The 23,546-nt window shown below is 36.8% G+C and overlaps 1 protein-coding gene across 28 annotated transcripts in view; it reads right to left on the reverse strand.

Annotated features, from left to right (window-relative positions):
• The window catches only part of PKP4 (plakophilin 4), a 213,795-nt gene that overhangs the window by 89,459 nt on the left and 100,790 nt on the right, over positions 1–23,546 (reverse strand). For 27 of the 28 annotated variants that reach the window (XM_081142581.1, XM_081142573.1, XM_081142576.1 and 24 more), the window contains one exon: positions 8,921–9,033. In XM_081142581.1, coding sequence (XP_080998707.1) covers positions 8,921–9,033 — 113 coding nt within the window. Of the gene's footprint in view, positions 1–8,920; positions 9,034–23,060; positions 23,110–23,546 lie in introns of those variants that run through there. The other variant, XM_081142571.1, reaches the window with a different exon arrangement.

Raw genomic sequence — 23,546 nt, forward strand, 5'->3', positions numbered from 1 at the left:
CCCTACAGAAAACTTAGTTTATACGTTTAATTCAAGTGGGTAGAGATAGCTGCCACTAGGATTTGTATGTCCCAGATGAAATTGGCTTGTGAAAGTAATGGCAACAGGAAGTAGTAATTAAAATGCCTTCTGGAAGAACTATGCTTGAGCAAACTGCTCCAGATAAACGATTGCAGAGCTGCAGATCAGCCACGGACTCATTTGTACCTTTCGGATGTAGTACTCTTTACTCTGTTTACAACAGGAGTTGCACCATAAAAATTCAGAGTTACTAAATTTGCTCATAAGAACATCCATTTAATATTCACTGCAGAGATCCCCAAGTGGGTTTCTGATAATTACATTCAAATATCAAATAGTTTATTCTTCATTAAGTCTGAATTAGAAATGAAATCCGAGAGCTTTTATTTGTTTGACCATTAAGAGAGTTACAACACTAAGAAAAAAAATTGGGGGAGCTACATTCTTGATGAATATCACAGGCCTCCCAAATAGATGTGCCCACTCTGCACTTACAAGTAAGTAAACAGAGACAACTAGCTCAGCAATATGCAAGGATTTACCGTAACAGAAAACAAAGGAGAAAGGAAAGAAGGAAAGCGCTTGTGAGGGAGTAGGAGGATGGGTGGAGAAGCTAAGGGGAATCTCATTCCTGTCTCTCCCCCGGAACCCCAAACTAAGAATGCTTAGAGAAAAAGCCTTGGGATTTCCCCCTCTTACAACCTGAGGCATAGTAGCATTATTCACAGTAGCCAAAAAGTGGAAATAAACCAAATGTCTATTAGCTGATGAATGAATACACAAAATGTGGTATATCCATACAATGAAATATTATTTATAAATAAAAAAGGGATGAAGTACTGATACATGCAAAATACGGATGAGCCTTGAAAACATCATGTATGCTAAGTGAAAGAAGCCAGTCACAAAAGGCCATATATTGCATTATATCATATATAGGAAATGTCCAGAATAGGCAAGTGCTAACGGACAGAGTTTCTTTTTGGGGTGATGAAAATATTTTAAAAGTAAACAGTGGATCTGGATTCACAACTCTGAATATACTAAAAAATAATGAATTGTATACTTTAAAAGTATGGTGAAATATATCTCAATAAAACTATTATTTAAAGAACTCTGGTTTTGGCTGGTGAGAGCACTAAAAGTCAAAGGGACAGAACTTTATCAATCATCTTCCTGAAGTGGTACAATCAATAAGTAATAAACTGTCAAAGCACACACATTCAACCTTTTCCAAGACTATTCATTTTTAAAGACTGTATCATTGAGGAGGTTTATTTCATAATGACTTCAAAATAATTGCCTAAGAAAAGACCTGAACCATGAAAAATCCTTTTCTGCTACTGTCAGCGTTTAAACATTTTTAGAATTTTTATTAGTATCAATGGAAGCCTGATGGGCACCAGGAGATGACCCTATAAAGTGTAAAAAAAATCCGAATGGCAGTGGGGAATCAAATCTTTTAATTAAAAAATAACACAGTTCTTTTCTTGAAGTGGCAATAAGAAGACTTTGTCAAGACTGCATGACTTTTTTGAAACCATAAAGAATTCTATTTTAGCAGGGCTTTAAACTAACTGAAAAGGGAGAGATAATCTTAGGAAGAGTGTAAAGTTATTCAATTTCAATATTGCCAATGATTTCCCCCTCATTCGATTGATGTAAACAGCATTTTTCTCAGAGTCTGGAGTAACTGTGCAACACCAGCAGAAGCCGGTTAAAGGACGGACAATGTGAGGGATCAACTGCTTCCAAATGGGGTAATCAAACTAATGCACAAAAATCAAAACGAAAACTTAAAACTGTGCTTTAATTCTAACAGTTGCCATTAACATTTAATAATTTCTACAATTATTAAAAGGTCTACGTTACAAGTATCTCTTTTTTGGTTTCAATGTAAATGGAAAGTTAATGCTCCATCTTAATGAAAAGACAAGCTATGATTTACAAGACAAAATATGTGGAACCAATTTATGTACCCCCCAAAAATAAACTTTCTCTTTTCACCATCTACAACTTATCTAGAAGTAGACACAAAGTTTCTCAGTTTCTGGGCAATGGCAAGAGTCCAAGTCTATAATCATGAACAGTTTTGAAATCCTGTACAAAATCTGAGAGATAAGTTTCTTGAATTCTAAGATGATCTTTTCATTTACTGACTTTACAATTCAAACTGTATTTTCTTCTCTTCCTATAGTTTTGGTACCCAACAAGCTGAACTGCAAATGCAATTTCTCTGCTTGCATGAAACGTGCAGCACAGGCCATACCTTGGTACCCTGAAGGCTGCATTCACCTTGCAGCATTTCCCCTGGCCAAGTCTTCCGCCCACAGGGTGCAGCTTGCCACTGGAAGGCAGCAGTGATCTCTAACTACTGCTAAATTAGCATTGCTAGGCTGGTTGGTCCAGCTCCAAACTGTTTGTCTCCTTGGGAATTCCTCAGGAAGACGGGAGCCATTAAAAGGTAGGCCTGGTTCATAGTGGTACTTCAGAAACAAGACAAAATGTTAGCCAGAGTAATTACTTCAAACTTGTATTTTTTTTAAAAAAAAATCAGAGAATGACGTGTAGCAAACTTTTAAAAGTGGTTGCTTCTTTTTGGAGGGTTAATGGAAATATTCTATATGTTGGTGGTGGTGGTTATACAACTACATGTTAAAACTAATGTCAATAATCATAAAACTTTATTGAATTTTGCTGTAACTCACACTGCAGTAAACCTGACTTAAAAATAAAGTTATCTCTGAATGACAGAATTATGGATTTTCCTCTTTATGCTTTCTTGAATTTAACAAGTAGTCTAAAATGAGCATTATTTAACTCCACAGTCAGTAAAAAAGACAGAGTAAGAATCCTGCTTTGGCCACCCGTGCCCCCTTCCTTACCCTTGGGGTTGTAGGTGGGCAGAGGAAGGGCCAGGGTAAGGAGGTGGGCTCCTCAATGTGGGCTACTGGACCCACTTATAGTCACCTAATCCAATGAAATCTAAACTAGACAAATATGAAAACAATACCCCACTGATGACAATGCGAGTAGAAAAAGAATAAATCTCACATTCATAAATATTTAGATATGAAGGTTGATGCTTAGTCCATAGGAGGCAAGAGGTTTAAAAGGTATATTTCCTTCCGAGGTACCCGTGCTGAGATTCTCCTGGGGTTAGCTTTAACATACCTTGAGGATTATTTCTCTTGCTAAGGCACATACCCTGTGCACCTGCACAGTTACCTGCAACATGGGATATCTCACAATTCAGCCCATTGCCACCCATGATTCTAAAAGGCTCGGAAGGCTTGGAGGACCTGAAATTGACTCATCCATCTATATACACAAAATATCATCCTTGAGCCAAACTGGGGTATCAGAATTGGTCTCTTGGAGAATTACTAAGGTGCTATTCCAGCCATTTATATTCTATTCAGCAATGGAAGAAGCCTGATGAGGTGATTTTGTAATTTAGAGAGACAAACTACTATGTATGCTGTCTGCCTCATTATACAGTGGTCTCTCAAAGGTGACTCACAACAGAAAACAACCAAGTCTCAGACCCAGGAACGGTAGATCCTCCTGAGCAACCTGGTTTTATCTTCCAGATACTTTGAATCGTGTAATTCATTAGTGTTTCTCCCTTTAGCATGGCTACCAGGACACTAAGAACCAAAGTGGTTCCCTTTGTATTCACTTTTAGCAGATGCATGGAATGTTAACAACATACATTTTGTATACAATTTTAACCTTGGCTTCATGTTATTTTCTAATCTGTATCTTCCTTTTGACCTAAATTTCCTCACTCCACTTTTGGTTTCTGTGTTTCTTTAAATGTTTCAAATACTTTTGGAATGAGGTGAAATATTAAATACCTAAATAACTATAATGTACTCAGTGAGAATGCAGAAAGGTTGTAACTTTTCAATGAACTGATTCTACAGCCTACCCTCAATGAGGTACAATAGCAACATGTAGATACTATACATGCAGAATAGTATCTTCTTTATTAGCTGATCCCATAGCCTACTTTAAATGAGATGAAATATTAAATAAAGAACTATATTGTACTCAGTATAAACATAGAAAAGCTATAACTTCTTTATTAATTATTTCCATAGTCTACCTTCAATATATTTAATCCATTAAATACATAGATAACTATTAAATGCACAGGTAACTATAGTGTACTTGGTATAAAAGCAGAAAGTCTGTAACTTCTCTATTAACTAATCCCACTGCTCACCTTCAGGGTTTTCATAGTGATAATTTTTGGTCTCATATATCATCTTTGGATACAGGCTCCATCAATTTCAGATTAAGGATCATTACATACTGATATGGCTTGTGGTATATTAATGTTTTGCAGTAAATAAAACAAATGTAAAATCATATCAGAAATGGGGTTTTTATTTACTTATTTAGAAATTACTACTTCTAAATAGAGTCAATAATAGAAAACCAAGTAATCATTTTAATCATTAAGATTTTTTAAAGTTCTCAGCAAACATATTGCCAAGTGAATTGCCAATGGTAATTATGCAGTTCATATTTTAGGACACTTCCTAAATAATAACATGCAGGGGCTCAGTTTCTCTATTAGAAAATGGGAACATCTCAATGGCATGGGTTAAACATTCATCTTTTGTACCGCAAATGTGAGGAAACAGCATTGCTCCGTTCTGGAGCCACTCCCTTGGTAGAGGGCTCCACAGTACACTATTCAGCACCAGACTCACTTGCTAAGTAGGATCTCATGCCACTGCCTCCTCATGCACAGGGTGAGGCCAATATGGCAGGTGTTGGACAGCTCTGGATAACTGCACAAGTAAATGAAAATATAATTTTATTTCCCTTTCAGTTATTAATGTCATCTTTGGACTAGAAAAAGCAAGGAAGCCTTACTGATCACCTTACCAACTCTGATGTAGAATCTAAATCAAACAAAATGAAAGATCAAATGCCCCATTTTTCTGACTACACCCACTTCATGTAAGAAAGAACTAGGAAGCTACATGACCGTAAGCATCAATCTCACTTTTAATTTCCTTTGAGTAAATCACAAATGGCTAACAGGAAAGAGGGCTTTGGTCTGAGAGCTAATTTCTGTTTTTCTGTATCTTTAGATTCTGGTTCCAAGACTGACAATTGATGAGGACTGAAGGACACAAGGGAGAGCTCTCAAGTGACAATAAAAACCTATGCTCCCTTCACTAACACTGCTTTCAATGGGTTCCTTGCCAGTGAGTAAACCTGGTGGTCACACAGCAGAATAACTGTGCCAAAAGTCTTCTGAAGGTCCACTGGAAAGCACAGTGATAGGTGTGAAGGGGGTAGGTGTGAGAAAGGTAGACAAGAAACAGGTAGATAATCTAGGGTTAAGCATCCTTACTTGAGCTCAAAACACTGCACTTCCTTAAGGATCACTGTTCCTTAATGAACACCTGGCTGGGTGCCTGCCTGCTGGGCGCCAGGGCTGTCGTGGTGGCCTTGCCACCTCACAGGAGGGCTAACAGGCACAGAGGAATAGTTAAAAGAGTTCAGATGAAGAGAGACGATCTTCCTGAAGAAAGCTAGGAAAGGCTATAAGGAAGTTTTAGGACTTAATTGGGAGCATCGAGAATACATAAGAATCCACCCTGAGCTGGGAGGAGGGCAATCAAAGTAGATCAATTATCATCCCAACCACAGTTCACTGACAGGAGAAACCCACCTTACTCATAACCCTTAAGATTTCATAACAGGTTCCTCTCCTGCTGCCTGGCCTCTTTTCATTCTGACCTACACAATACACTGTTAGAATAAATGCCACCAACAATGACCATGACAGCAACAACAGCAACTCCCATCAGGTTTCCTTTACAAACCCAAGTAAGGTGCAGCTTATCATCACCCTGGTTCCCAGTTCCCCACATTCAAATGCCTGCTTTACCTTTCCAACTTTGTAAATCACTAGGTTCTTTTAGGACACATCCTAGACACTACTGAGCCACTGGATGCTTCAATACAACAGCAGTGTGAGATCACAGACACCTTTGTGCATGCATTCCACTTTCTCGTTTCTCCGGTCACCCAGCTCCCATTTCTGCAGGATGCATTCATCCAGCCACCACTCACTGACTGAGCCCCAGCAGCATGCTAGGCACCATGCAGACACAAAGCACCAAACTCACTGAGAGTATTACCCACATTACTGACAAATTTCTAACAAACCCATGACTTTAGTTAATTCAACTATGTAACCTTAAAATTATTTAATATTTTAAAACTTAAAGTACAGAAAAAAATCTAATAGCCATGCACTTATCAATCACCCCTTCATTTAACAGGTGTTAATATTTTGTCATGTTTGATCCAAATGGCAATTTTAACAAAGCCTAATTCCCAATAGCTTCCTCCTCCCTTACTCCCTAAAAGTACCACCATCTTAAATTGGTGTCATTCCAAAATGTTTACTTTTACTACATATGCATACATCCAGAAACAACAGTAAACATTGTTTAAATATTATACAGTACTGTTATATATATATTTAAAATATTCATAATGATATCCTATTTCTAGTCTTTTGCAACTTGTGGTTTTCACTCAGAAGTCTGTTTTGCAAAGATGTCCACATCGATACATGTATACCTAGTTAAGTCATTTTTATTGCTCTTGAGTTTACTTAACCACAGTTTATTTCCCATTTGCATTGTGATGGATAATTATGTTCTTTCTAAGATTTTACTTTTGTAAATAATGATATAATGAGGATCGTTATTCCTGTCTTCCTGTGCATACCTGTCAGACTTTCTCCAATGATACCAAATTCTTGAAGTTTTAAATCTTACTCTTCTGATTCTCACTCACTGTTGAGGTTTTTTAACTTGAGTTTTATAATATCTGGTTGTGAACTCATCTTTAGTGATGTCAGTTTCTCATCTGGGGATTCGTGAACAATGTGGAGTTACATTTGGGTCTCAAACCCATATGTGGTGTAAGCTTGGGGTTTGCCAGTACAGCTCTGAATGTCATGCAGCAATCTTAAGTTCAAATGTACCACCATGAGCACACACAAGGCCTCATTCTTGGCCCCTGCATAGGGATAAATGCAAGACCTTAATGTTTTGGAGGTTTGCTTATCCAGGCCCACTGCAGAGGCAGCTCAAATGCTTCTGGCTCTGGCTTTCAGTTCCCTGTTCTTGTGCCTGGGGAGTTTTCTTTCTCTTTTGGCATTTCCTCTAGGTACTGACTTGCATTCCTAGGAGTTTATCAAGAGCATTTCTATGTTTAGTTAGCTAAATTGCCAAATAAATGTCCTAACTGGATTCTGTAGACATTAAATTAATATTTCTATTAGTATAAAATTATATATTTTAAAAATGTTGGTCCAGCCTTGGCCAGTGTGGCTAAGTTGGTTGGGCGTCACCCTGTGCACCAAAGGTTGCTGGTTGGATTCCTAGTCAGGGCATGTGCTGGGGTTGTGGGCTCAACTCCCAGCAGGGGACATGCAGGAGGCAGCCGAGGCAGCCAATAGATGTTGGGCCCTCACATGGATGTTTCTCTTTCTCTCTCCCTCACCCTTCCTCTCTCTCTATAAATCAATTTTTTAAAAACGAGAAATGTTTAAAATAAAATTAAAAAATGTTTAAAATAAAATTAAAAAATGTTGGTCCACACTTTTTTGGAAACATATACGACCATATTATTAAATTTATTAATTGCTCTTTTTGGTGCTAAAAATATAGCTAAGTTTTAAAAATACTGAATAGAATTAAAATTAATTTTTGACAATTTTAACTTCTTTGACAAATTATTTCACTGAGTATTACAGAGTTAGAAATGTTTGATTTACAATTTTACAACTGGCTTATAATTTTTCTTCCTATAAACTACTGGCTGGATATTTAAAAATGATCACATAATTTGATATTTGTGTTTTAAAAGTTTTATTCACATTATTTGTATACTTTAAGCCTTACTAAGAATACTAAAAGCACAATTGGTAAGGGTCAGAGTTGAAAAATTTCATGAGAACAGAACTTACCAGCCTATTATTTTTAAATTCATAGCAATAATTAGGTAGAAAAGATAAACTACAGACAGCACTCACTTCACTAAGATGTTTTTCTGGCTATAAGTAATAGAAGATACTGAGAACAATTATGTTATAAAAAACTGAGACACAAGTTACTGTGGGGACATACCTACTTAGGAGTAAACAAACCAAGCTTAAAAATGCAAGCGACAGAAGTATTTTATGGTAGGCTTTACTGGAATACATAATTACTAAGAAACAAATCTAGATGGGATAAGCAGGGATATCACCTTTGGATATTTTTTGGCAGTAATTTTTATAGTAATGCTTTTAAATAGCATAAAAGGCTATTTAAATATATGATTAAGTGTGTTTTTCAGTAATATACATGGTTTTAAATTTACTATATTTGAATATGCTAAATTATTTCATAAAGTAATTATTTCATAGAGTAGTTTTACAAGAGTTTTAGAAAAATTCAAGGTAAACTGAAGACATTTTCAAAAGCTAACTGTTATCATTTAGAAATATTACCTAGTTTAAAAAAACAACAATACCAGGTTTTCAGAACTAAATTTACCAATTAGCAATTAATTGTGAAAAAACATCCATTAACTGTATCAACACATGAGAAATCAAATTTTTAAATGCACCATTGTAGCTTTTGCTACAGAAGCTTATCAATGCCATATAAAACATATCAAGTACAGGGCTGAAAGTATAATCAATACTGCAAGAGGCTCCTCAAAATTAGAATACATTGGCATTCTTGGTGTCAAATTCAGGAAGGAAGTTAACGGTGACAACACCAAAAGAATCATCTGCTGCATCCAGGACAACTTAATAGGCATGTGACTTGAAGGTGTATAAAAGCTAGAGCCGTAGGCCCTGTACCTGGTGCTGGCGATGCTCGGTGACTCCGCTCCAAGCCTACATCTTTCTAGCTGACTGGCAACAATCTGCCTTTCCACCTCCAGTTCTCGGGTGAGTCGCTGAAACTGAAGCTCCTGTGATTCAAGAAAATAAAAAGCACGTGAGGTTTGCTGCTCAGGCAGATATGTGAATTAATGTATGTCACAGGAAACATAGGAACATACCATCACATGACACTATACTATGGGTTTGTGAAATTAGCATTTTTGATGGAATTGTGAGCCTAATAACCTACTGGTCTATAGCTTTTTCAAGCTTAAAGGCACTAGGATATTAGCCTTTGTTGGGGATTGAAAAGATGTAGATATTTTTTTCTTTTTTTTGGTGCACACAGAGGTGTCAAACAGCACTTGTGTTACTGTGCTGCATTCAACATGAGGGTTGCAGAGTCCTCACTTGATGTGTCTACAATTGAGGCTCGGCAACCAATACAAGCTCTCATCCTCCAGTCCTCATTTATCTGTTTCTCATTGTATGTTAGCACACCATTAAAAAACCTAAATCCCCATGATGAGAATCATTTTAGCATGCTTGATGAAAGTCTTTTAATTATTAAGGGGGAAAAAAATCATTCCAGTCCCACAGAAAAAAGACTTGCTATATTTCTCTACAACATAAGCAACAGACTTTTCCTATTGCCACAAGTGTATTCACGTGTCACTGTATGAAGGAGAGGAAAACAAAGTCTGAGCAATAATTCAGAATTTAAAATTGTATTAAAAAGCTGGAAACACTGTCTGAAGAAATTATATTCTTCATTCTATGCTGCATCATGAGGGCAAGAAAGTTCTATTACAGGAAAAAATGTTTTAACTTTTTTGGGTACTTATCTCATTGTTACCTTGACAGTGTAATAATAAATAGGAAGCATGCCATGCTACACAACATACAGACATCACATCAAGTATATTGCCAAGGCTTTAAAGCCACAAGTAACATCACCAAGAACAACTCAAGCTCCCCTGTGCCACATTATCTCCTTACAAGTCCACTCAAAGCAAATGCTGAACTTGTACGTTGTTTAACTGGACAATGACTGCTAGTTCAAAATACTAGGCACCTAAAGCCTAAATCTAGAAACTAATCAGAAATAAAACTACCTGAAATATTACTTATGACAATATGTGAGTATTTATTAGCCATGCAAAAATAAAAATTAATTGAAAAGTATGTTAATTCCCTCTGGAATCAGGCAAATATGCAATTACTTGACAACCTAGTCTTTACAAATTCTACAAACTCTTCTTAGAATCATTTTTAAGAAATAGTTCCTGAACTCCTTATTGCTTTCTGATAATGAGATTCCTTTTCTGAGGAGCCCAATTGGTGTGGGCATATAGGGTGGAGCCTGCATGAATAATAGTTGGCTCCATAATGGTCAGAATGGCTAAGTGGGACAATTCTTAGACCACTGGTTCTTAATAAATGTTCAGCCACAAAAGACCAGACAGATGATAATTATATAACATTCAGTTATCTATCGGGCTAAGATAATTAATTTTAAGGACAAATTGTATTGTTTACTTCACACTTAGTCTTTCTTTGTCCTTAAACAGTGTCATATTTTCTTGGTGACATGCTGCTATTCTTTCAATTATTTTACTTGTTTATTATATACCTCTTTTCCCAGAATACTGGCTGCCTGTATCAAGCTAGGCCAGGAAAGGACCATCCATGAATCACAAAACATTCCTTGAAACACCGCATTACCTTTGTGTTCTCAGTTGAGTGGCTACTAGAGATTGAGGGTTGGAGTGTTTTCTATATTTTGGGCTGCACAAAAGTTACCACGGTAAGATTCAGTTATGTTTTGTCAAATTAAGACATTAAAAAAATTTCCATTTTAGTAGGTTTTTATCATGTTTGTGGCTACCTATGACTTTTTGAGCATCCTTTCAAGAAAACAGTTGGGGAATCTCCTGCTTGAAAGAAGCTGAAACCCACTGTCCACATAATTTCTTCAGAAGCAAGGACAGGTGACTTTGGCTTTGCCAAGATGCCAGACTGTGACTCAGGTGCTGAAACCAAGACTCTGACATCAGAAAACACACAAAGTTCACTTTCTTTCTCTTCCACTTTACTGCACTCCCTGCAATAGGTCTCAAGGTCATGTTCCTAAAAAGGAAATGACCTCCACTCAAACTATGTTTATGCTTGGTGGTGGTGTTAGTGGTTTATTTATCTGAGCAATTTTGTGGCACAGATTTGGACACTGTTTCTGGAAGCTTAGTCTCAAAGCCGTATTCTGGTCCTTGCAACAAATCTGGGAATTCACTAATACCCATTTAATAAATGCCCTTTTCTGCACAATTAGCCATGTCAGCCTCTGTTTCTTGCAACTAGAAACCTTGACTGACACCATTTATAGTTGCTGAGCTGCTAAGAGAGCCTATGCACCTATGGTGTAGCTATGACATAGCATGCCCAGTAGTGTTGAGGTGACATAGGGAAGGTACTTGCCTGTCAGTCACACCTGGGAACAGGTCATTGGCTGCTGCAAGGGCCCAAAATTTGAGATATTTAATCTCCTGAACAAAGAAGTTCCCTCTCTTGGCTCCCCTGCACTCACCCACATGGCTCACAGCCATGCAGAACCCACACACAGTGGACTAATGGACTGCAACTAGCCTGATGCAACTGGACTCGGTTCCAACATGGAATGAAAACTCTGGACACTAAGCCTGTTTTGGGCTGTACTAAAACTCCAGCTACACTTTTTCTATGACTGGAATGGGATGTTCGAAACCCAGGGATATAATTCCATGTAACTAAAAATCACTCATCCTCCCGTGGGAGTCTCAGTAAATTCTTTTTCTTGAGGTATCATAAAGGCCCCATCCCCAGCACCTAGTGGGAAGAGGATACCCCAATTTCCCCAATAACACATATTCGTACAATTTATAGAATTTATACAATTTATACAATTCAGTGGTATACTGTACACAGTCTTCTGTAGGTTTCTTTCACTATACTATGATTTTGAGATTTATCAATATCAGTGCACATGGATCTAGTTCATTTATTTTCATTACTCAACAGTATTCTATTATACAACTATAGCACAATGAATTTATACATTATCATCATGATGAACACTTTGGCTGTTTCCGATTTTGTGCAATAAAAAGCACGTTGCAAAATAAGCATCCTTGCATAAACCATCCTGTGCACATGTGCCAGACTGCCCCAGAGTGGAGATCCAGAGTGAAACTGCTGGGTTCAAGGCGTCGCACATCTTCCACTTTGTTTGATAATGACTGTCAAGTTACCTTCCAAAGTAGTTGTGCCAGTTTATATTCCAGTCAGCAGTTTATGAGAGTTCTAGTTTCTCCACATTCTCACTGATAGCCATTGCATTTTGGGGCTAAAATTTCTTTTTTTTTTTTTTGTAATCTGATAGGCATGAGATGCTATCTTCCATTTGTTTCATTTTGTATTTCCCTGACAACCAACATCTTTTCATACGTTTATTGGCCATTTAGGTTTTTGAAGTTCATACGTGTAAGCTCTCAGAAAGAGACTTTTCCCCATGACCAGCTCCCAGGCTTGCCCTCTTCTTTGGGACAGGTTTCTCATCACTCTTGCGCAACCACTATAGCTTTGTGAAGTTTTAGCTTTGGGTAAGGGACCTTCCACAGGACTCCCCACCTGGGGCAGCCCTCCTGTGCTCAGCAAATGGCACGCTCAAGGTCACCTAGGTTTGGCAGATACCTTCGGGGTGAAAGCCAGGTTTATTGATTACTTTGTTTAGGATTCTCACTTTCATTTCAGTTTTGGTTTCTGTAAATTCCTTACTTTATTTCCAGCTTAGCCTTATTTTTAAAAAGACAATTTAAATACTTTACCCAGTATATTTTCATTTTTTGTCAGGGGAAGGAAAGACCGTTTAGGATAACGTGTAGACTCCCATTTCTGGCAGATGCCATCCAACTATAGGCACCCACTTGCATCACTCCCATCTCATTACTTCAAATTATTCTGATTCCCTAATTTGGAAGTGGCTACAACAGTTACTATCACTATGATGACAACAATTAAGAAACAGCAGGAGGCACTCATATCAGGCCATTCGAGATGACACCTTCAGTTTCCTGTCTCCACATTCACACTGATCCTCAGTTCTCTTCCAGGCTTAGTGCAGGGTGTGTCCTTTGTCCAGACTGAATATTTACAAAGGGCAGAGCACCCACAAAGGGTTTAACTGCTGGTCTCACACCACTCCCAGGACATCAAGGGTCACATTACTAGGTTACCTCTGCTGGATTCCTTGTGCTTCGCTATGACAAATGCTTCTTACATTTAGACTTTGTCTAAGATAAAAGAAAAATACAAGATCCAACTACCAATCTGTTTTTTTGTTACACAAGCTAAAATTCTAATAGGAGATGAACAATTTTAAGATCTTTACTGTTTTATCCTACTGCCAAAGCACACAGGATTATACCGGGCTCCAGCTTTATCCTTCAGTATTAATGACGCAGAGAAAAAACAGCAAAGCTTACCAGATGCTCTAAATTCATATTCTAAAGCTCAGGCTCTTATCTGTAACTTTGTCACCAAAGCTCCTTTATTAGGAAATCAAAATAAAGGAAGAAAGGTTTACATTAAAACACACAAGGAAAGCCTTTTGCTTACAGCCATGTGCAGAACGTCAAGGTAAACAGGTAAAAGCCTAAGCTTTTCCTATAGCACTATAGATGGCTTCTTAAAATAGTCTATTCAATAGTAACTCAATCCCATTAGCTCTTCAGTCTCTCACCAGTCAACCTCTGACCATCACCCGGGTTTGTGTACACTAGTGATGTCCAAATTCACTATCTCTGATCAGATTCAAATCCTGTGTTATCAATGGTTGTCTGCTAAAGAATTCTACTGAGCCACACCCTCCTACATCTTCTATTTCTCCACTGCGGTGATTCTCAAAGTGTGGGCCCCAAGCCACAGCATTAGCATCAGCTGGGAACTTCTTGAATCAGAAGGGGTTGGGTACAGCCACCAGCACTAGCACATGTCCTCCAGGAGGTTCTCTTTCATACCAGTTCCAGAATCACTGCCCTAATGGAACCACCATTCCTTTGACTCGGGATCAAATTGCAAGTGCTTCCATCCTTTCATCATTACCCTCCTTACCCTTATTCCCCATTGTTCACACAAACGGTTTCCCAAATTCTGTTACTCCACCTTGCTAACACTGCCAGAGTCAGTCCATCCCTTCTTCGCCCATCCATTCCCTGCCACTGCCACCCTAATTCACTCACATGAACTTCAGACTACTGCGCCAACCGCTAAGTCTTCTCCCCACCCCGGTGGGAGGGCACTGCCTCTGCTTTTCACATCTCTTCCAGGTAAATACATTGAAGGCACAATACTACTCACCAATAATCTCTATCCTTTATTGAGAATTACTGAGCTCCAGGGTCTCTGCTAAGTACTTTATATGCATTACTTCATTAACTCTGCAGTCAGCTTGCAAGACAGTAAAAGGTTATACTCTTTCCAGAGGGCTGACTTTCCTAAGGTCATTCAAAACTGGGATTTGAAATCACATCAGCCTGACTCCTAACCCCATGGTGCTGAGCTGTGCAGCAGGCTCTTTCCACTCCATAACAGAACTTATAAAAAGCCAACTCAGCTGTATTTTAAGACCCATGGCAGTCTGGCCCCCAAATACCTTCCTTTGGTCTCCTGTCACTCCTCTTCACATACCTATACTGAATTATCCATGGTTTCCTATATATATCACTCAAAGTTTTTTTTCATGTTGTTCCATAAGCCTGAAATATCACGTTCCCTTACCCGAGGATGTTTTTTTTTTTATTTGAGAAAGAAAAAGGGAGAGAGAGAAACATTGATCTGAGAGAGAAACATCAATCGGTTGCCTCCCGTAGGTGCCCTGACCAGTAATCAAACCCAAAACCTGGGTATGTGCCCTGACCGGGAATTGAACCCACTACCCTTTTGGTGCACAGCATGATGCTCCAACCAACTGGGCCACACCAGCCAGGGCTGTCTACAGTCTTTCATCTAGCCCTTGGGAACAGTGATCAGCCCATTACATATACTCAGTTTACTAAGTTGGATTCTTCTTACAGAAGAATAAAATCTGTATTTCATTCATCTCAATATCCTTCTAACTCCCTATATAACCAAAACAAGAAAACTACAAATGCATTCCAGGTGAATTGATACAGTACATTTTCTTTAGTATGTTATAACTGATTGCATTGATTTTTAAATTTACTAATTCCTGGGTATTTTCATACAAAAACAAGCATATATATTATGGTTCATTCTTTGTGAGGTTCTGAAAACCATTCAAATATAATAATCATATCCTTACAATATAGGTAAGAAAAATTAGGAAAATCAATGGTACAAAAATAATGCTCTATTTTTACTTAAAGCCTCCAAGACAAAGAGGTGCTGACCCAAATCAAATACATCTAGGCCTCACTTTTGTTTCAGCTCCAAGTCCAGAAAAGCCTCGAAACGAGACAGGCGAGGCCACAGCTAACCTCAGAACCAGATGCATTGACTAATAACCCCCTGACCTGGAGCTGACCAATTAGTGGAGACCAGACCCTGATAGGACACACCTGGAAAGCTGATGAATACTCTAGATCCGGGGGACCTCTCTTAAAATCCCCACCCTTAAAAGCCTTTAGGGTGGAGGACCCATCTCTCTCTCCTTCCTTGGAACACACTATACCTTTCCCTCCCATTCTCCTTCTTCTCCTCCCTTCCCCAGGCCCATTACCTCCAGAGTCCATTTCTTCTACTGTTCTCTTCTACCTCTGTGACTTTCTAAATAAACTTTCTCTTATAGTTCGAGTCTTGGTTCTGAATTCTTTCCTAGCCAGAACTCATGAACCGAGGTTGCCGAACCCAGATCCGGTTTGACCCCAGTGGTCTAGGTCTAATACCTGGTGTCTTTCTCACCACCACCAATACAATAACATTTTTAATTGTTGAACTAACAATGCCTTCTCTTATTTTCATTTAACTTCTCTTTTAAAAAGTAGAATGCGTGTGTATGTTCATATATATGCTGTATATGTGTATTAATGTATGTATGTAAATATAAATAATTCTAGTTAAGTTCTCCAATAGTTGAGATTTTACTAATTTATGTTTACTTAAAGAAGTCCTAGTAGTCAAATAAATATTGAGTAAAAGATCTACAATATGAAAAACAGGGGCCTGAAGACATTGTCAGTTGCAGGAGTCAATGACAACTACTGCTGTCATTTTCCAACAAGGTAGTTACTTGGTAGAATTAATGTCAAAACACAAAGAGATTTTCTTTAAAATGTAGTATCTTGAATATCTGATTAGCCATCATTTTAAAATTCATTAAGAAATTATAAAAAATGACTTAATATTAACAATTTATCTGGTTTTCCAGTACACAAATATTTCAAAATTAGTAAGACCAACAATGCATATCACCTAATGTGCTTGTTTGAGAGTTAATTGACTGCACAGTAGATGATAATAATGCATATAAATCATTATTTCCTGAAATGGAAAACTGAGAAGAATAAATGACCACTCTCCCCCTTCCTCTCTGCAGACTAGTTCTTGCAAACACAGCGAAAAATATAAAAATGACAAAAGAAACAAAAACAAGGCTAAATTTAATCTTTTTCGTCAGTAGATCTAATAAATAGCACTAGAAAATAGGAGGCTAATTTTAAAAATGTTTCAGGTTTGGTTAGTAACTCAATGAAATGTAATGGGGGGAAAAACAAATACCATCTTCTCTTACACTTTTTAAATTACTATGCTTACTTCTACAGTTGTTTTTCCTACTTTGCAGATATTTTATGGCTTAAGTGCATGGGGGCAGAGAGGGTGGTACTGCTGGAATTAGAATGCACATCTATAAGTTGTGCTTTAGCCACTTAAATGTTTCCTTGTGAAGGCTTGTTACCTGGCTCAAAAGGAATACGAGGTTTTCAATTTTGTCTTCTTAATTTTTAAATTTTACATTTTATCTGTCCAGCTTCACTAACATTATCATTCCTTTCTGAATAAACCTCTAGAAATTGTCCTGGGATTCTTGAGAATAAGGGGAAGAAAAGTCCACTGTATTATTGATAAACATAGGGCATACCTAACCTACAAGGGACATTAAAGCCCTAGGACAGAACTGGGCATGTCTAGCTACAGGCTGAGTCCAGCCTCAAGGTGTCTGCATCCAGACTCATGCCCATCCAGTCTGCAGGTCCACAAGTGTTGCTGTATTTGATGTCCCTCTGTTTTTTTCTGACTCTGCTTTTACCCCTAACGTCCAGCTGCTTCCACTGGTTAGCTATATATAAAAGCAATTTTAATTTACTCTTTGTTACCCTTATTTAATAGCTCTATTTTCTCTTGTCTTAAAAAAAAGCAGACCAGTTAAATAATGTTGTTTTTTAATTGTGTTAGGCCTATTTAACTCAGTAGAAAAAGAAAAATAAGTAAAAATAAAAACAAGATTGCTCGGCTGGGCATGGTTCAGTGGTTGAGCATTGACTGAGGATCCAGGAGATCGTGGCTCCATTCCAGGTCAGGGCACATGCCTGGGTTGGGGGCTTGATCCCCAGTAGGGGGCGTGCAGGAGGCAGCCAATCAATGATTCTCTCATCATTGATATTTCTAATCTCTCTCTCCCTCTCCCTTCCTCTCTCTGAAACCAATAAAGATATATTTTTAAAAACTCCCAAAAAACAAAAACAAAATTTCTTAGAACAGAGAAGTTCCAGAATTTAATATATGTTATTTTTATTTTTTATTGTTCAGACTGATTTACTTACCCGAAAAAGTCTTTATAGCACCACATTTGGAATTCTTTTTTTCTTGCATACAATAAATATTCATGAAGAAATATATCTGCTTATGTTTGGAACAGGTATAATTTTATATTAAATGCCTTTCTGATTTTGTGTTAAGTCATAACACTAATAATAATACTTGGTACCACTGAATGAATGCCAGGTACTCTATATATTTTTTCTATAATTTTACAAAAGTTCAGGTCACTACTTTGTTGAGCTATCACAGGGTGGGAGAGGCAAAATAAATGTCTTGCTCAAGGTCACACAATTAGCAAGTGAAGAATAGGAAATGAAATTCAAAACTGTTGCTCTTTCCATTACAGGAAGTTAAAAAAATTCAGGTTGTCTCATTTTCTATTCCTTTAGAAGTGTAGGTTATATTTAGAACTGTAATCTACATTACTGCTTTAAAACTCTTCCCAAATCAATGCCCTGGAATGTAATAAGAAAGAGCCAGATGCTAGTAAATGTGGGAACTTACTAATTATGACAAAGGCAGAATTTCATTCACGGGAAAAGAACTGCAGGCATAATTAGAGAAAATAAAGATATATTACTACCCTCAAACAATGTACACACACACGTTCTATAATAAATGTAGAGAAAGTCACCAAATATATAAGATGACTTAGGACAATACTTTTATAACTTTAGGATGATAGAAATCTCCTTAAATACAAGAAACCTCAAAATTGTAAGGGATAAAACATAGGCATATCTAACTAAATAAAAATAAAACATGTGCCAAAGATTATGCAAACAAGGTTAAATGGCAAAAAAGTAAACATGTAACACAGAATGCATAACAAACATTTAAAATCTCATATAAACAAATTTTACAAAAACACAGTAAAACAAAGGGTATGAATTAATAAGCAAAGTCATCTAAGATGAATGTAAATGCTAACCAAAATATCATAACAAAACTGCTCAATTTCACTCATAAGAAGAAAAAAAATCAACAAGATGTCATTTTTCACCACACTGGCGGCTATTTTAAAAGTGGTCACACCCAAGGTTGGGGGGGAGGCAGAGAAAAAGGCACATACTGTTCACGTGAATGTGATCTGCCATAACCCTTTGGGCAAACAATCTGGTAACATCTACTAAAATTAAAAATACATATTCCCCATAACCTTGGAATTATTCTTTTGGATATCTACACAAATAAAAACTGTATACATAAAATATTAATTGCAGCATTATTATAAACAATTTGAATGTCTATCTAATATGGCAATATTTTAACAAACTATGGAATCTCCATACTATGTGTACAGTTTAAGAACTATGTAGTTCTTGCCTGGCCGGCCGTGGCTCAGCGGTTGAACATCAACCTGGGATCCAGGCGATCGGGGTTCGATTCCCGGTCAGGGCACATGCCTGGGGTTGCAGCCTCGATCCCCAGTCAGGGGCGCAGGAGGCAGCCGATCAATGACTCTCTCATCATTGATGTTTCTCTCTCTCTCCCTCTCCCTTCCTCTCTCTCAAATCAATAAAGATATATTAAAAAAAAAAAAAAAAAAAAAAGACCTATGCAGTTCTTAAAAAGAACTATTAAAAAGGATGAACTGGACCTTTGTCTGGTGCCTCAGAAGAACCATTATATGTAATTAAGTGAAAAAGCCAGTTGAAGAGCTAAATAAAACAACAAAATAAAAATAAATAAATAAATAAATAAATAAATAAATAAATAAATAAATAAATAAAATAAAATAAAATAAAACACACAAAACAATAAAAACATCTATATGGGTTTGTTTGAGCATGGAGAAAACTGATAGGAACATAGCAGATCAGAAAGACTGGTTACCGCTGATGGGTGGGATCAAGAAAGGGATCGAGATATTATTTACATTTTTATATTACCTCTTTATATTTTCACTTATTACAAGCATGGCTTTTTCAATTAAAATCTAATTCAGAAAATTAAGAAGAAATCAAAGAATAATAGGGCTAAAGAAATAAAGTATTGTTTAAATGCTACCAGGACTGATCCTGTTAAGGAAACAGTCCCATTCCTGGAAAATGGCATTGTGATTGAGAGAAGAATTAATATTTTTGCTTTTTTGAAGCTATTAAAGTACTCTAGGGAGTGCCCTTGTAGTTGCTAGATGGGGTGCTGTCTGATTCATGAATCACCTAATAAAGCCAATTAGATCTTCCAAAAAGTAAATAAATAAATAAAGTACTCTAAAGGGATTCAATAACATTCTAATGACCTATAACAGCCCATTCTAACAATGAGTAACAACACTTAGCAGATTTAAAAGTACGCAGCATTTGTAAGGGTCTGGAGAAAAGGTGCTGAGAGAATATAAATTGGTGTAAACCCTTGGAAGAAGCAATTTAACAGTATCTAAAAAAATTAAATATGTATCTACCCATGATACCATCAGTTTTAATGCTGAGACTTTGGATATACTTGGAAAAGTACACAAAACCAACCAATCATTCTCAACTGGAAACAAACTAACATCCATAATGAGGAACTAGTTAAATAAATATATTATGTACATTTATATAATAAGACTCCATGCAACTGTTAGAAAGGATTGAAGTAAATCCACATGCACTGATATGTAATAATCTCCAAGAACAATTATTCAGGAAACTAGAGCAAGGTAATTATTTTTAAAAAGACATGCTGGAGCATGCAGAAATCTTGTTTCCTCAATGTATACACAAGAAACTTAGTTTCAGAGGAAGTTTTTTAACAGTTGGGAAAGGGGACCAGACATTTGTAGGGTGGCTTACTTTTTATTTTATAGGTTTTGGGTGAATATTTAATTTCTTTTACCTTATTTATTATTAACTTTTATAAATAAAATAGATGTTTATTCATGTAAAACCACACTAAAACCCTAATTTTTACTATTAGTTAAATGCTCCAATTCTGACCTATTAAAGAAGAGGTTTTAAGAATTAAGTTTTTATGAAGGGCATGAAATACCTGACAAAAGTAATAAATATCTTATTTGAAAATATATGCTGTATAATGAACTGATTGATTTAATGGATTCTACTGCACTGTATATATTATTGATACTTTGCAGGACTCTTTAATAAGGAATTGGTATTTTTAGAAATGTGCTTTTGCAGGTTGCTCTATAGTTTTAATTTTCTTCCATTAACTGCTAACAAGGAAGGAAGGAAACAGCAACTTATGCTCAGTGCAATGTAAAATCAAATCTACATAATCTTTCTTACAAATTCTATATATCAACATATTTTTTGGAAATGAAACATGGAAGAGGACCCTACCCTTAACTTTAAATTTTAAATTATGTCAGGGCTGAATCATTTAGATACTATGTATCAAATGGTAAATTTTTCATTTCATAAACTAAGTAGTTTGAAATAGTAATTTATTGTACCACATAATTTTGATTAGCTATTCAAAGTAGAAATGATATTTAAAGTTATAGCTGATTATTTATATGCATATTTATATATGTATTTTTGTGGCAAAATATACATAAAATTTACAATTTTAACAGTTTTTAAGTGTAGTGTTCAGTGACATTAAGTACATTCACACTTTTGTGCAATCATCACAGCCATCCACCCCTGGAACTTCATCTTCCCAAATTGAAATGCCATACACTAAGTAATAATTCCCAATTTCTCCCTCCACCAAGCCCCTGGCAACTACCATTTTATTGTCTGTTTCCATTAATTTGACTACTCTAGGTACCTCGTATGTGTGGAATCATATAATTTGTCTTTTTGTGACTAGCTTTTTCTCATTTAGTATAATGTTTTCAAGATCCATCTATATTGTAGCATGTGTCAGAATTTCCTTCCTTTTTAAGGCTGAATAATATTCCACTGTGTGTATATATCACAACTTGTTTATACATTCATCCATCAATGGATACTTAGGGTTGCTTCAATATATTTTTTAAAACCCAAAATTCTGTATCAAGTTTAAGTAAAATTCTCCAACAAAACATATCCTAAAATATACATTTCTATTTTCTTCTCTAGTAGCTTCTTCTCCTGTTAAAATACTAAGGATTAACTTTCACAAAATTCAGTAGTGAAAGGTCTTATCTACAAGGATGAAACTAGAATTAAGGCTTTCCCTTCAGCAACTTAAAGGACTGACCTCATTATAGATTTATTCATTTGTTTAAGCTTTGAGTGCCTACTATGTGCCAGGCACTGTGGTGGGCAGAAATGAAGTGAGAAAGAGAGAAGGGTGGCAGGGGAGGGGAGGAGAGAGGGAGAAAGGGAGGGAACGAGAGAGGGAAAGAGGGATAGAGGGAGAGAGAGAGAACATGACCACCCAGGAAGTCTGTGTGGGGGCCACAGGAGCAGAGTGGTCTAAATCTTACACGAAGTTTTTCCTCAAGACAGTGGGGAATTGAATTAAAACATTCAATTCAAGCTTATATATCAAAAAAATCCCCATTTTAAGATGCCAAATAAAATTAAGTATGTAGAAAGTTTGGGAACATGAAAAGCTGAGTGGTGCTGATGAGACCACGTGGTCTGGCATCCACTACGTTTGTCTGGTACCGCAAGTCAAACAGCATCTGGTTCACTAGTTGCTCGGTCTGTAAGGGTCTGTGAGCTTTAACTGACTTTCAAGTCCCATAAAAACTTCTAATCACACTAATATCCTAGAACGGGTGTTGGCAAACTTTTCCTAAAAAAGGCTGGATAGTAAATATTTTAGGCTTTGTGGATAAGATAGTTCTCTGTCAGGACCACCTGCCTTGGCCTTGGTAGTGTGAAAGGAGCCAAAGAGGAGACAGTAACATAAATGAACGAGTGTGGCTGTTTACAATCATAATTTATCTCTGAACAATGAAATGTGAATTACATCTTATTTTCAGGTGCCATGAAATAGTTGTCTTCTGATTATTTTTAAACCATTAAAATATAAAAAACATTCTTAACTTGCAGGGTGTAAAAAAGAAAAGAAAAAGGTCGAGGGCCAGAGTTTGCTGACCCAGGCCCTAGAATTCAAAAACGTGTAAGCCTCTTTAAAGGTACAGGATTTGAGGAACAATAGAACAAAGATGGAAGGATCATAGGACTTGGGGTCCAACCTGGATATGAATCTAGGCTTTGTCTCTTACTAGCTGTGTAATATTGGACAAGTCACTTTAACATCTATAAACCCCAGTTTCATCTGTAAAATGGGGATAACACCTACAGCATAGAGGAGTTGGTGTGAGTATATTAACAAGATGCTAAACGCTGTATAAAATTTCAAGCTCTTTTTAAAGATTTAGGCATTCATTATAAAGTAAAAACAAACACATACATACATTAAAAAATGCACCAATTTCTTCCCTGAGATTCTCTTGCCAAAATTTGGTAATACATTTTCAATTCCTAAATAGAAGAGGGGAAAATGAAGTAATTTGCACCCATAGTTAGATGTTCTGCATTCCACTTTTACCAAGCTGTCCGCATTGTCCAATGCTATTATACCACTGTTAATAATTTACTTTTTACTTCTGATCACATTCTGCTCCCAACAGCTCTGCTTTGTCCTTTTTTGTTCTCTCCTCTTAATCCCTCATATAAAGACGGAGCATTTTTATACATAAAATCACAAGGAGAAAGTATTGGCTGAAGCACTCCTGACAAATGACAGAGAGGAGTGTGCTTCTTGCCGCTATCATGTTTATTTTATTTTATTTTTTTAAAAAAATATGTCTTGTATTGATTTCAGAGAGAGGAAAGGAGAGGGAGAGAGAGAGACAGAAACATCAATGATGAGAGAGTCATTGATCGAGCCCGCAACCCGG

Source organism: Miniopterus schreibersii (assembly GCF_964146895.1).
Source record: "Miniopterus schreibersii genome assembly, chromosome: 7".
Taxonomy (NCBI): Eukaryota; Metazoa; Chordata; class Mammalia; order Chiroptera; family Miniopteridae; genus Miniopterus; species Miniopterus schreibersii.